The 13,858-nt window shown below is 32.8% G+C and overlaps 2 protein-coding genes across 2 annotated transcripts; one reads left to right on the top strand and one right to left on the bottom strand.

Annotated features, from left to right (window-relative positions):
* The first annotated feature begins 5,330 nt into the window (after window positions 1-5,330).
* LOC105119215 (RNA-binding protein pno1) lies at window positions 5,331-6,891 on the top strand. Its single transcript, XM_011017342.1, has 2 exons — window positions 5,331-5,466; window positions 6,052-6,891. The coding sequence occupies exon 2, from the start codon at window positions 6,057-6,059 to the stop codon at window positions 6,726-6,728; it is 672 nt and encodes a 223-aa protein (XP_011015644.1). The 5' UTR covers window positions 5,331-5,466; window positions 6,052-6,056; the 3' UTR covers window positions 6,729-6,891.
* Window positions 6,892-8,103: 1,212 nt separating this feature from the next.
* Window positions 8,104-13,578, bottom strand: LOC105119216 (DNA damage-inducible protein 1-like). The gene is made up of 16 exons (XM_011017343.1): window positions 13,323-13,578; window positions 13,206-13,238; window positions 12,718-12,848; window positions 12,303-12,411; window positions 11,932-12,048; window positions 11,698-11,763; window positions 11,127-11,189; window positions 10,997-11,041; window positions 10,698-10,759; window positions 10,321-10,414; window positions 9,603-9,695; window positions 9,434-9,503; window positions 9,223-9,293; window positions 8,751-8,808; window positions 8,502-8,527; window positions 8,104-8,305 (listed from the first exon to the last, which is right to left on the bottom strand). Exons 1-16 carry the CDS (start codon window positions 13,386-13,388, stop codon window positions 8,177-8,179), a joined length of 1,233 nt encoding a protein of 410 aa, XP_011015645.1. The 5' UTR covers window positions 13,389-13,578; the 3' UTR covers window positions 8,104-8,176.
* Between the last annotated feature and the right edge of the window lie 280 nt (window positions 13,579-13,858).

The raw sequence follows: 13,858 nt of genomic DNA on the forward strand, positions 1-13,858 counted from the left end.
CCATAACATCATTTTCTTTATTTTTTTAAGTTCTAGGTTTAAGAGAGGAGAAAGTTGTTGTATTGTAGCAGTAGAAAGAAAATTATTATTAATACTGATTTCAACTATTAAAATAATTTATTATAATATTAACGGGTTTTATTAAATAAACAAAGTTTAATTTAGGTATTTTTTTTATATTTAAATTATTTAAAAAAAATTTGAGCTTGGAATTTTTGGTTTTGGTTTATTTTAAATTTTTAAACAATCTTTTAGGCTTTTTAGGTCATAAATGAGTTTATTTAGGTGTTTAGAATATTTAGTTGTTTTGTAAGTGTTTTGTGTCAAAATAATTTATTGAAAAATAAGTTTGTAAGGCCTAGTAACATCTGGCTTTCTTTATTCTAATTTTGATTTTTTTAATTGATGTCTTTTTTAATATGTATTTTTTTAAATAATGTTATGATTTATATTTAAATTAATACTTATTTTCTTTTATTTTATTATTTTATTTATTTAGCATTTTTTAAATAATTATTATTTTTTAGTTATTTCATATGCATTTAATTTTTGAAGATATTATTCCAATTCATCTATAAAAAATATTTTATATTTTATATAAATGAAATTAATTTTTAAAAATAAAAATAAATTTATTTTTTTGATAATACTTTTAATAGGTGTAACTTTACATGATTTTTGTTTTCTTTTATTGTATTAAACACAATCAAGTCAAAGTCTCATGCTGTTAGGGTAAATATCTTCATCTCCGTATCTTTCTTGATTTTTTAAATTTTATCTTTATTTATTATTAATAATATTTTATTTAAATAGATTCATGTATAAACTTTTCAATTTATACTTAAATTTTTTTTTCAGCGGAGTATGGGTTAATTAGCTAATACAAACTAGAGGAGATTCCTTGAGGCCTAGTTATAAGACTTAGTCTAACATGCAGGTCAACCCAAAATCTCGACATTCATTCAAAGTTTTATACAAGGTTAGTTCAGTAGTCCATTCACTAGACAGTAGGCAGTCTTTGCTTTGAAGATGAACGATCATTCATTTCTCTGTTTTATATCTAATGATGAACAATTCCTCTTGCAGCCTGATTTCACTGCACCTGGGGTAGATGTAATTGCTGCTTAAACTGAAGCTATAGGGCAATCTGGCCAGCCATTTGACAAGCATCAGATTGTCAATGGCCTCCGAGCAACTCCATTTGCACATGCAGCAGGACACGCGCAACCAAACCTTGCAGCGGATCCTGGCCTAGTTTATGGCACAACCGTGAATGATTACCTCAACTTCCTATGTGCCCATGACTATAACAACGCCTCATAGCTAGAGTTCTCAAATGGAAATCATACATGTCCCAAGGATTTTACTTTAGCTGACTTCAATCAAAATTCCTTGTCTGAATGCCCCAGTAACTGTCACTCGCCGCGTAAAGAATGTTGGAGCTCCAGGCACATACACGGTAACTAGTAAGGCACCAGCTAAAGTTTCAGTATTTGCTGAGACTAAAATCTCGACATTCATTCGAGTTTTTCTGCTTATTTTTCTACATTATGAATATAAATCCGACATTCATGTCTATGGAAAAGCTGGAGTTGTTTCTGAATCTATTCTAGAAGGCTGCCTACATCGTACTGGATTTAGCTGGGAGTGAAAGAGTGGACAAATCAGAAGCTGCTGGACCATTCAATCCTTTCCTTTTCCTTGAGTAGGAACGATAACAACATTGAGAAGTAATATTGTCCAGCTAGAGTGCCTGACAACAAATCCATTGCTTTCATGCCATTGATCCCATCAGCAGACAACAGCTCAAAGTCTCCCATTTGCTTCCTAAATTAACATCTTAGTTTAAGGTTTAAATCTCAATTAGTTCAAGAATCCTTGAACATATTTTCTTAATTATCAAACCAAGTCTTTCATTTTCAACTTGAAGATGTGGATCAGCATTAACTAAACTAAATCAGAACATTTGGGAAGTAATATTGTCCAGCTAGAGTGCCTGGCAACAAATCCATTGCTTTCATGCCATTGATCCCATCAGCAGACAACAGCTCAAAGTCTCCCATTTGCTTCCTAAATTAACATCTTAGTTTAAGGTTTAAATCTCAATTAGTTCAAGAATCCTTTAACATATTTTCTTAATTATCAAACCAAGTCTTTCATTTTCAACTTGAAGATGTGGATCAGCATTAACTAAACTAAATCAGAACATTTGTGAATACAAATTCAATGGGAATATCACAATTTTATAGCTAAATTTTATATCTTTCTTGTAGTCAAAAAAATTTGGACCAAGTCCAATTAGAATATGATTTAAGCTAAATTTTTTAAAAATAAAAAATAAAGCTAATTGAAAAATTAGATTAATCAATGACCCGCTTAATCAAAAACTCGTTAAATTAAAAAAAAAACAATATAACATTTTAATCTAAAAAAAAGATTAACCTACTAATCTATCTAGGAAGCTAGTTAGAAAATCAGTTTGGATTTATAAGATAGGCCTAAGCAAGTTGAAGCCCACTCAACAAAAAGCAGACAAAACGGCGTTGTATTTACAAGCGTATGAGATGGATGATGTTTTAAAACTTCTCAGTGAAATGTTAACTTAGTTATCATACTTTCCAAATTATAAAAATTCATTCCCTCTAACTTTCAATGATTTAGAAAACAACCACTTTTGTATTATTTTCTTTATTTTTTTAAGTTCTAGGTTTAAGAGAGAAGAGAAAGTTGTTGTATTCTAACAGTTAAAAAAAAAATATTATTGATATTGATTTGATTTCAACCATCAAAATAGTTTATTGTAGTATTTACAAGTTTTATTTGGTAAACAGAGCTCACCTAAGGTATTTTTTTCACCTTCAAATTATTTAAAAAAATATTTGAGCTTGGTATTTTTGTTTTTGATTTATTTCAAATTTTTAAATATTTTTTTAGGTTTTTTAGACTATAAATGAATTTATTTAGGTGTTTAGGATATTTAGTTGTTTTGTAAGTGTTTAGTGTCAAAACAATTTATTGAAAATGAGTTTGTAAGGCCTAGTAATGTTTGGCTTTTTTATTTTAATTTTGATTTTTTTTAATTGATGCCTTTTTTAATATGTATTTTTTAAAATAATGTTATGATTTATATTTAAATTAATACCTATTCTCTTTGATTTTTTTTATTTAGCATTTTTTAAATAATGCTTAATTTTTTAGTTATTTTATATGCATTTAATTTTTGAAAATATTATTCTAATTCATCTATAAAAAATATTTTATATTGTATATAAATGAAATTAATTTTTAAAAATAAAAATATATTTATTTTTTTAATGATATTTTTAATATGTATAACTTTACATGATTTTTTTTCTTTTATTGTATTAAATACAATTAAGTCAAAGTCTCATGCTGTTAGGGTAAATATCTCCATCTCCATATCTCTCTTAATTTTTCAAATTTTATCTTTATTTATTATTAATAATATTTTATTTAAATTGATTCCTGTATAAAGTTTTCAATTAATACTTAGAAATTTTTTCATGTAAAAACAAAAAACGTTGGATAACCCTATATATTTTTTTATTGAAAAAAATATATGGTCTGTAGCAGAGTATGGGTTAATTAGCCAATACAAACTAGAGGAGATTCCTTGAGGCCTAGTTATAAGACTTAGTCTCACATGCAGGTCAACCCAAAATCTCGACATTCATTCAAAGTTTTATACAAGGTTAGTTCAGTAGTCCATTCACTAGATAGTAGGCAGTCTTTGCTTTGAAGATGAACGATCATTCATTTCTCTGTTTTATATCTAATGATGAACAATTCCTCTTGCAGCCTGATTTCACTGCACCTGGGGTAGATGTAATTGCTGCTTAAACTGAAGCTATAGGGCAATCTGGCCAGCCATTTGACAAGCATCAGATTGTCAATGGCCTCCGAGCAACTCCATTTGCACATGCAGCAGGACACGCGCAACCAAACCTTGCAGCGGATCCTGGCCTAGTTTATGGCACAACCGTGAATGATTACCTCAACTTCCTATGTGCCCATGACTATAACAACGCCTCATAGCTAGAGTTCTCAAATGGAAATCATACATGTCCCAAGGATTTTACTTTAGCTGACTTCAATCAAAATTCCTTGTCTGAATGCCCCAGTAACTGTCACTCGCCGCGTAAAGAATGTTGGAGCTCCAGGCACATACACGGTAACTAGTAAGGCACCAGCTAAAGTTTCAGTATTTGCTGAGACTAAAATCTCGACATTCATTCGAGTTTTTCTGCTTATTTTTCTACATTATGAATATAAATCCGACATTCATGTCTATGGAAAAGCTGGAGTTGTTTCTGAATCTATTCTAGAAGGCTGCCTACATCGTACTGGATTTAGCTGGGAGTGAAAGAGTGGACAAATCAGAAGCTGCTGGACCATTCAATCCTTTCCTTTTCCTTGAGCAGGAACGATAACAACACTAAGTAATATTTTCCAGCTAGAGTGCCTGTCAACAAATTCATTGCTTTCATGCCATTGATCCCATCAGCAGACAACAGCTCAAAGTCTCCCATTTGCTTCCTAAATTAACATCTTAGTTTAAGGTTTAAATCTCAATTAGTTCAAGAATCCTTTAACATATTTTCTTAATTATCAAACCAAGTCTTTCATTTTCAACTTGAAGATGTGGATCAGCATTAACTAAACTAAATCAGAACATTTGTGAATACAAATTCAATGGGAATTTAATATAGAATATCACAATTGTATAGCTAAATTTTATATCTTTCTTGTAGTCAAAAAAATTTGGACCAAGTCCAATTAGAATATGATTTAAGCTAAATTTTTTAAAAATAAAAAATAAAGCTAATTGAAAAATTAGATTAATCAATGACCCGCTTAATCAAACACTTGTTAAATTTTTTTGAAAAAAAAACAATATAACATTTTAATCTAAAAAAAAAAAAAGGATTAACCTACTAATCTATTTAGGAAGCTAGTTAGAAGAGAGGCCTAAGTGTGTGTTTGTTTTAGGGAGTGTTTGTTTTAGTTTTTGTGATTGAGATTATGGTTAGGTATAATCTATTTATGCACAAAACTCAACCATAAAAGCTAATAATTTTTGTTTTTTATAGCTTTTTTAATGGGTCCCATCTCAAACTACAACTCTTACCTCTTGTTTTAGAGATAAGAGTTGTGGTTTGAGGTGGGATCTACAGTTAAGTTTTGTGCATAAATAAATTATACTCAATCACAAAAACTAAAACAAACACTCTATAAACAAGTTAAAGCCCACTCAACAAAAAGGAGACAAAACGGCGTTGTATTTACAAGCGTATAAAAATAGCTATAAAGCCACGTGATTCGCTCCTTTTATTTGACAAAACCCTAATCTTAACCCTTCGGAGAGGAGATTTTCAACATCTGCAGCCCAAGCAGAGAACGACTGCAAGGAGACGGTGTTGAATTTCATAGTATCAAAATTAGAAGGTAAGTGCTTTTCTTTTTCGTTTTTGTACTGTTTCTTATTGGATTAAAAAAAAAAATAATTTGTATCGATTTTATGTTTTCTTTGTTTTGTTGATGGGAAAAATCTAAACTTTCTATGGAAAGATGAAAACTCTTTTAAGGGTTTGGTTTTTTGAGTTCTGTTTTTGAGGTTTTGTATGTTCAATTGATTTGACTTGTGAAATAAATGTAACTTTGAGGATTATTGTTTTGATGTAATGGTTAATGCTAGTGCATATCCTGGATCTTTTGTATTGTTTTGTATGGTAAATTGATACACTTGTTTCCGTTTTTTCTTTTATTTTTGAGAAAATTTAAGAAGATTCTGTATCTAATATGGTGTTCTGTAGTTTCAATGTTTATGTCAATCTTAATGATTAAATCATGGTAAATGTTTATGTTAATCTTAACGATAATCACGGTTTTACAGCAAATTGAATAATTATGATTGTGTTTATTCATCTTGTTTTCATAAATCAAACCTCTTACTTATTTTCAATTTTCATAAGTTGAAGAAGATTCCATCTTGAACTTGTATCTAATATCCCAAGTTTGGTGTTGGTGCAGTTAGAATGCAGTCCAGCAAAGCCCCTGCACCAATGGAAGTTGAAATAGCTCCACGTGAACAGAAGTATGAGGGCGCTTTGCCTGCAAAGCCAAAGTTTGAGCCTTTGAAAGCTCATGAGATGTCTGATGGTCGAGTTCAGTTTAGAAAAGTCTCAGCCCCGCCACATCGGTACTCACCCCTTAAAAAAGCATGGATGGAAATCTACACTCCTGTATACGAGCAAATGAAGATTGATATCCGTATGAACCTCAAAGCCAGAAAGGTTGAATTGAAAACTAGATCAGACACACCTGACATAAGTAACCTACAAAAGTGTGCAGATTTTGTGCATGCTTTCATGTTAGGTTTTGATGTGATAGATGCCATTGCTCTTTTGCGTTTGGATGAGCTCTATGTTGAATCTTTCGAAATTAAGGATGTTAAAACACTACGAGGTGAGCATTTGTCTCGGGCCATTGGGAGACTGTCTGGTAAAGGTGGCAAAACAAAGTTTGCCATTGAGAACGCTACCAAGACAAGGATTGTGATTGCTGACACCAAGATTCACATATTAGGATCTTTTCAAAATATCAAAGTTGCAAGGGATTCTCTTTGCAGCCTCATCTTAGGGTCCCCTGCTGGAAAGGTATACTCAAAACTTAGACAAGTTACGGCTAGATTGGCAGAGAGATTTTAATCATTTTTGTGGTGCTGAGTACCATAGTGTAATTCGGCATGAAATTTTTGGGTGGGGATGTCGTATCAGCTGTGTCAAAAACCAAGTAATTCATTTTTCGTTTTGTACTTGCAATGGATTTAACTTCATTTACTCTTATTCCTATGCCAATGGTTGTTGTTGTTAACAGCTTAACTCTATTCAGTAAGCTGCTTATTCCTATGCCAATGGTTGTTGTTGTGCCAATGATTTTGCTGTTAACAGCTTAACTCTATTCAGTAAGCTTGCTGCTCGAACTATTCATAGTGCATTACTGTTGATATGGCCTATCGTAAAACAATAAATCATCAAGTATTGATGCCTTTTTTTCCTGTCTTCCATCAACAATTTTGCTCCTGCATGGAATAGCTTGAGAACTTGAATTAGGGCTTCGTAAAATTTTATTTGCAACTGCATTGTAGCTTGTCTGTATCCAATAGGGAATGTCGTCAATTGAAAAGCTCCATGGCCATGTAGTAGACCGAGCATTCATAATATGATTCATGATAATTTTTGCTTTAGATTAGGAAACCGGTTGCTAAACCTGGTAACGGTAGAACTCCATGCAAATAAAAGAAAAATTATTACTACATGAATCAGGTACTTTGTTAAGAGGCAGTTTTCAGGCAATCGCAAGGCAAGAAAGAAATTCATCTTGGATGATGCGCAGAGCAACTCTTATGTTCTCACAACAATTTCCAGGAGCTAAAACTTATCCGGCTTATTGCCAATCTCTTAATTCTGCAAAGAATAGGGGCGGATGTAAAGCCGTATCCTTATAATCCATGGTCTAAGGTCACCGATTTCTACTAAGGGTCTGATTTCTATTAAGGTTCCGTTTACGAATATAGTGTAGTTAAAATTTTATTTTATCCAAAAGTATTGTAAGGATTGAGCTAATTAACACACCATATAATCACAATGATTATAAAAAAAAATTGTGGTTTAAAAAAATAAAGAAAAAAAATTATAGTTTTTTTTTAAAAAAGTTACAATCATAAAAACTAGTATAATATCAACCACAAACTTAAAAACCCAGAGTTTAGAGACATTTAATAAAATTGTGTTTGACATCATATCATTATTATATTACTATTATAATTATTTTTTAAAATATTTTTTGCTTTAAAATATAACATAATAATATTTTTTTATTTTTAAAAATTTAATTTTAATATTATCACATTAAAACAATAAGAACTTAAAAAAATAATAATTTAAAGAACAAAAATCAAAATCTTTGAGGGCCACATAAACAAACGGTCACTAAGTCTGCTTCTCATTTGAATTGCAAGACTTGTTTTGAGGGTGATAGATTGTTCAAATCGAATTCTGTTTGGTACAAAGCTTCTTCAGTTTGTAAAGTTATTAGATTACCAAAATGAATATGGTTCCCACAATAAATAATCGTTGAAAGAACAAGTTAATCTTCAGCCGCCAAAAAGAAATCCAGCAGCCTGTTCTTCATTTCCATCAAATAATCTAAGTGCTTGTATAACTGCCTCTCTTCCAAACCCTAGCTCAACAAGCTTTGCAACTTTAGCTTCAAAGTCAGGTCCCTGGCCAGCCAATATGAGAGAAAACTATTATTGACATTCAAATTGGCTTGATAGAGTAAAGACGTTAAGATAGATTTTAACAGAATGCGTGGTCAGCTTGAGAATACTGAAGGAAACAACTGTTCAAGTAAAAGCTCAGACTAAACTTCCCACAGGAAACAAAGCAGAAAGATAACCAAATGTTGATTCTTTTTACCTGTGTCGCACCACCACTTGCAACTCCTGTGGAACACCGAGGGAAAAGATTTAGTTAGGAAATCAAATTCATTGACAGCCTAGGTAATCTAAGACAGACCTGTGATGATTAAAACACAGCTATCTACAATTGCATAATTTATAACCCAGCAAATTAGTTAGATTACTTATAATTGAACAGGTAGTTCATATTGAAAATACCAGCAGGATGTATCCTGACAACATCATATATCATATCACAAGAACTAACCAGAAGATTGACCTCCAGCTGGTGGATCATTCTTGTTCACTGTTGTTCCGGATGTCACCTGAAAAATCAAGATGGATCAAAGCCAAAACTTTAGCTTTTAAATTAGTAGCAGATGTCAGCATCAATTCATAAAATCACATGATTTATGTTTGAGATAACCATTGATATTCTAAGCTTTTCTCCTGTAAAACTCCTAGATATTGCTTGAAATACAGGAATGTAACTCTAAGCATTTTCTCTTCTGCAAAGCCCATCATTCTTGTTTCACAAGCAAAATAAAGCAAACAACCGGTGACATCAAGAAATTATGGTGTCCATTTCAGAAATTATCCAAAATTAAAGCATACAACCGGCTCAAAGAGGAGGGTATTTCTTCAGTGTTTGAAAACAGCTCAAAAAATCAGATTAAATAGCAACCTATCAGTAACAAGGATCTATTTCAGTAATAAAATATAATTAAGACAAGACTTACTGGGTTTCCAGAGCTGGATGCTTCTTTTGAATACCTCTCTTCATCAAGAAAACGAGAAGGAATGTCCTTTTCTGAAACAACACAGCTTTAAGTTCTCAAGTGGAAAAAGAATTGACCACTTAAATGCTTTCTCAAATAACTGAAAGAAATCAAGCATATAGAAGAAAAACGGTCATCATTACAAAATAAAATGCAAATACAGAAGTTCAACCTTGCAGAAATGGTACAGAAACTTCTCCACCACCCATTCTCAAAACATTCTCCTTTAAATCAATAATACACTGCATGAACAGGCTAAAATTAGAACAAATTCATCCAGGTAAACTTCTACAGCCAAAGGTCCAAATTGCCATCAATAAAAGACAAAGTGATGGTGGTACCTGGTGCTTGCGGAGCATATCAAGCCCAAAGAGGAATTCCATGTTAGGAGCATCCAGTACCATGAAGGAACAAGGATAAAATATATTCCCAATCTAGAGGAATAAAAAGAAGAAAACAAGGAGATTGGAATCAGCTTCAAGCATAGTCTGTTGAGAGCGACAGTAAAACATGATGAACAAAAGATAGCACAAGAAAAGTTCTTCAGTTAAACAGAGAGGTGCAATACTTGATCATACAAAGGAGAAATATGAGCATAACGAGATAAAAAATCTGCATGCACGTCAAAGTATGCATGCCCAATAACCTTGAACAATTTTAACGACTGTACAAACTTTTGTAAGAAAAATAATGGAGATACAAATTGGGAGAGAAGCGAAAGTGGTTAATTATCAAATATAAAAATGTAAATCCCAAAGAAGAGGAGATAAAGAGTACAGATCGGTTAAAGTATCCATGTATGACCAAACAGCCAGTATTAGATTAAGAATTGATAAATAGCAGTTTCTCACTTATTTCTCATGTTAAAAGTACTTTGAAAATAATACTGTAAAATAGCCTCATACAGAAACAAGTGTCTGTGCAAACACATACATTTAAACAAGCATGTGTAACACATACATTTAAACAAGCATGTACACACACTGAATGACAGCAAGTAGAAACTGCATGTATGACCACAAGAGACTTTAAGCAAGAAATGATTCCCCGATGATATACCTTGATTGGAGCTACATGAATACGACCCAATATCTCCGATTGTCCAACTCCATGAGCAATGCCTTTGTATCGTTGATCTAGAAGTCTCAACAATCTGAATAGATATGCCAACAACAAAACAGGTTACCCTCCATGTTAATCTCTTGCGAGTATGTGAACATCACTAATGAAAAAGAACTGTAAGCAACCATTAAATTAAGATATGTCCACTTGATAGAATCAAAATAATGCTAATTAGAAACATGCAGGCAGTCAAAACCCAGATTGCTATTTAAGAGATAACTTGACAAGAAAACGTAAAGGACTTCGATATCCAACCATGTAACCTCAAAAGTTGACCAATAGAAAAGGAACGAGTGCATAAGAATAGCAAATACCCGCATCGCTCGGCACAGCTTTTTGATATTATTGTGGACTGAGCACCACTATCAACGAATGCCTGAAACAAAAAGAGAAATCAGTATATCTATAATCACACAAGCTCAATGCTCCCATGAGAAAACTAATCAAACCATGCAGAAAAATTCAGTGTTGGTCCCAGTCATAGATGAGAGCTGTTTTGGGGAATAAATGAAGATTACAAGAAAAACACGCAAACACATGATTATGTTGAAAGAATACAAGGACAGCAAATCAAACACTATGTATTGAAAGAAGATTACAAGACTGTCTCTACCTTTAAAGGGACACCATTAACCTCCATGTCAACATACAACATAATCTGAAAGGTTAAAGAAGAAACTTTAAATTTAAGAGCCAATAATCAAACTTCAATTGTACTGCACTAGGTTGAAAAGCATACATACCACCCTGGCAAAAGCTTCAGGGTTGTATTCCAAGGCCGCTGCCCAGTTCTCGTCAATTCCTTTCTGCATTTGGAATTAGCAGGAATGGAAAACATCAAAACAGACTGAAAGAAAAAAGCATCTGGAAAAAAAAAATGCCATGATAATCAGTAGTGGAAGCCTTTGAGTGGAAACTAAAATCAGAAGGCTATATATATTGCTGTATTGCAACCATAATAAAGAATTCATCTCCCAGAAATGGAAGGGCAAGACACACATCATGTCCTTGCATAGCATATAACCACTTTTTAAAAAAAGAAAAAAACATGAAGAAGAAGAAGAAAACGAGTTGATTTCTAGAACTTTAGACAGTAAAAAATCCATTCTTGACTTCATATTAGTTGTGCAATCACAGTAGCCACAATAATACGAGTTGATTTCTAGAACTTTAGACAATAGAAACCCCATTCTCGACCTCACATTAGTTGTGCAATCACAGTTACCAAAATAGTACAACAGGATAAGGGCATCCAAGTACTTTTAGTAAGTTGTTGCTGACACCTTTGCCATTACAGAGTTAAATAATACTCACCTGACGAATGGCAGCTTCAATTTTCTTTTGTGCCTCTACGTCAAAGGGATCTGCTTCAAGGAGGGCCTATATCCCAAACCAGAAAGAATATAGGTAAATCATCTCCTTAAGTCAACATTTACGATAGATTTCTATTTGAAATAACATAATTATATGGTGGAATATTTTTCTTAAGATAAAAGGGCATGACGCAATAGATAACATAGGGAGCCACCAGTAAAAGCTAGTACTCACAAATTCCTCTTCTTGTTGACGTCGTAATTCAGATCTTTGGCGATGGCGTTGCCTAAGAAGTTCCTGCAGCTTGTTGAGATCGTTTCCAAGAACAGCTTGGGCAAGTTCAGGATCAGCCTGTTGCGACATAAATTGATGGCATCAGACAATCACTTATCGCACCATTGTAAGAAAAAATAAAAGGATTAGGAGACATGCAATGGACACTACAGACAAGCCAAGAATGATACTTCTTTCGACAGGGAATCAGTTATCAGATTGCAAGATATTTCTCATCTGAACTAAAACATTAAAATCAACATGAAATTGCACAACACTCCAGATTCAGAAGGGTGAAAGGAAAAACTGAACAAAAAAATGATCCATCTTACCTGAAATAGTTGAGCCATTGTATTAGAATCATTTCGAAGTTGCTGCTGGAAAGCTCCAGGGTTCACAGCAGATCCATCAGGATTTAAGCCAAAATTATTGGAGGGGGCACTGAAAAAAGTGCACGATTTTCATCATTTAGCATGAAAATGTGAATACCACAACAATTTGAACAAATATACTGACGTTAGGATCACCAATGCTCATATTGAACAAATGGATCCATAACTAAAATGATAAACTACAAAAACTAAACCAAAATCTAAAATTTCATGAATCACAACAGCAGTCAATCTGAAAGTTACCAAACTACAAAAGACCTAGACAATGTTCCAAAATTCCAGGAAAAAACAAGACAGGTCAAATCCGAGCAAGGAATTTAACTGGTAAAAAAATACAAAAAAAAAGTGTAAATACCTAATAGCTGCAGAATTAGAGACCATCATGACCAAATCCTCATCCTTAACACCCAATGCACTTAATTTATCATTATTCTTCATCTCCCTCCCATTATATAGGAGCTGCTGCTGCTGGAGTGGCACCTGCGTCTACTCTCACATCAAAACAAAACAAAAATCAATACTTTGAATGCAAACCCAAAATTGCACAATTACCACGCTTCAATTAAAACTATACAAGTCCAGTGTAAAAATAAGGTGAATTGGATTCCAAGAATAGAAAAGCTCGGAACTTTGGGTGCTCTCACACCATACAAAATCAACAATAACAATAAAGATACAAAACTTTTCAATAATTAAACTTCGGAGAAGGAACATATACCGATTAATGAACACATTACGAACAAATTTGAATTGGGTTTTTCAAAACAAGATTAGTAATTTCGAGCAACCCGATTTCTCTAACCATATAAGAGAGAGAGAGAGAGAGAGAGAGAGATCTTTCACCTCTACTTCAAGTAAAGCTTTCACGTTTTCAACCTGCAATCAAATAAATGAATGGTAAGCATGTGTATTATTCAAATGACTGGAATAAACAAAAGGGGTTTAGAGATTAATGATTACAGATTCATGAGGGTCAACTTCAAGAGATATGATCTGTTCACCTATTGTCATTACAGTGATTCTCATGTTTCTTTGGTAGGATTGGATCTCTTTGGTAGTTCGGTGTTTTTTCTTTTCTGGGTTTTCAAGTTTGCGTGTCGTTTCTTCTTTTATGTAGGAGTGAATGCTTGTACTTAAGGTTGCAAGGAGCTAAAGATTTCTTCGAGGAGAAGGAGGTGGGCTTTTGTCGATTTTGTGACTTGTGAGATAAGTTGGTTTAGGTTTTTTTTTTAAATTACAAGGATGTGGTTTGGATTAAGATGTTTATTGCTTTTTAGTAGACCTTAATTTAGTCACTATCTTACATACTCATTCTTAATTAGGTCCCAAACCTCTAAATTTTTCATGGATGAACAATTTTGAAGTGGTTTTTCATCATTTCAAATAGAAAAGCGCATGTCTTTCTTTCCTAATTATTTCTACCTTTTCTATTTCAAAACACTAATTAGATGTTAGCGATACTGATTAGGTGTGATTATGACGAGGTTATGAAAAGA

This window comes from Populus euphratica, unplaced genomic scaffold (genome assembly GCF_000495115.2).
Source record: "Populus euphratica unplaced genomic scaffold, PopEup_1.0 scaffold2641.1, whole genome shotgun sequence".
Taxonomy (NCBI): Eukaryota; Viridiplantae; Streptophyta; class Magnoliopsida; order Malpighiales; family Salicaceae; genus Populus; species Populus euphratica.

Excerpts from the sequence above, each read along its gene's own strand:
- LOC105119215 (XM_011017342.1), top strand. The coding sequence starts at position 6,057 with ATGCAGTCCAGCAAAGCCCCTGCACCAATGGAAGTTGAAATAGCTCCA.
- LOC105119216 (XM_011017343.1), bottom strand. The coding sequence starts at position 13,388 with ATGAGAATCACTGTAATGACAATAGGTGAACAGATCATATCTCTTGAA. Across the intron at positions 11,190-11,697 it reads TTGAAGCTGCCATTCGTCAG|AAAGGAATTGACGAGAACTG; the intron begins GTGAGTATTATT and ends TTCCAAATGCAG. Across the intron at positions 8,306-8,501 it reads CAAGTGGTGGTGCGACACAG|GGACCTGACTTTGAAGCTAA; the intron begins GTAAAAAGAATC and ends TTGGCTGGCCAG.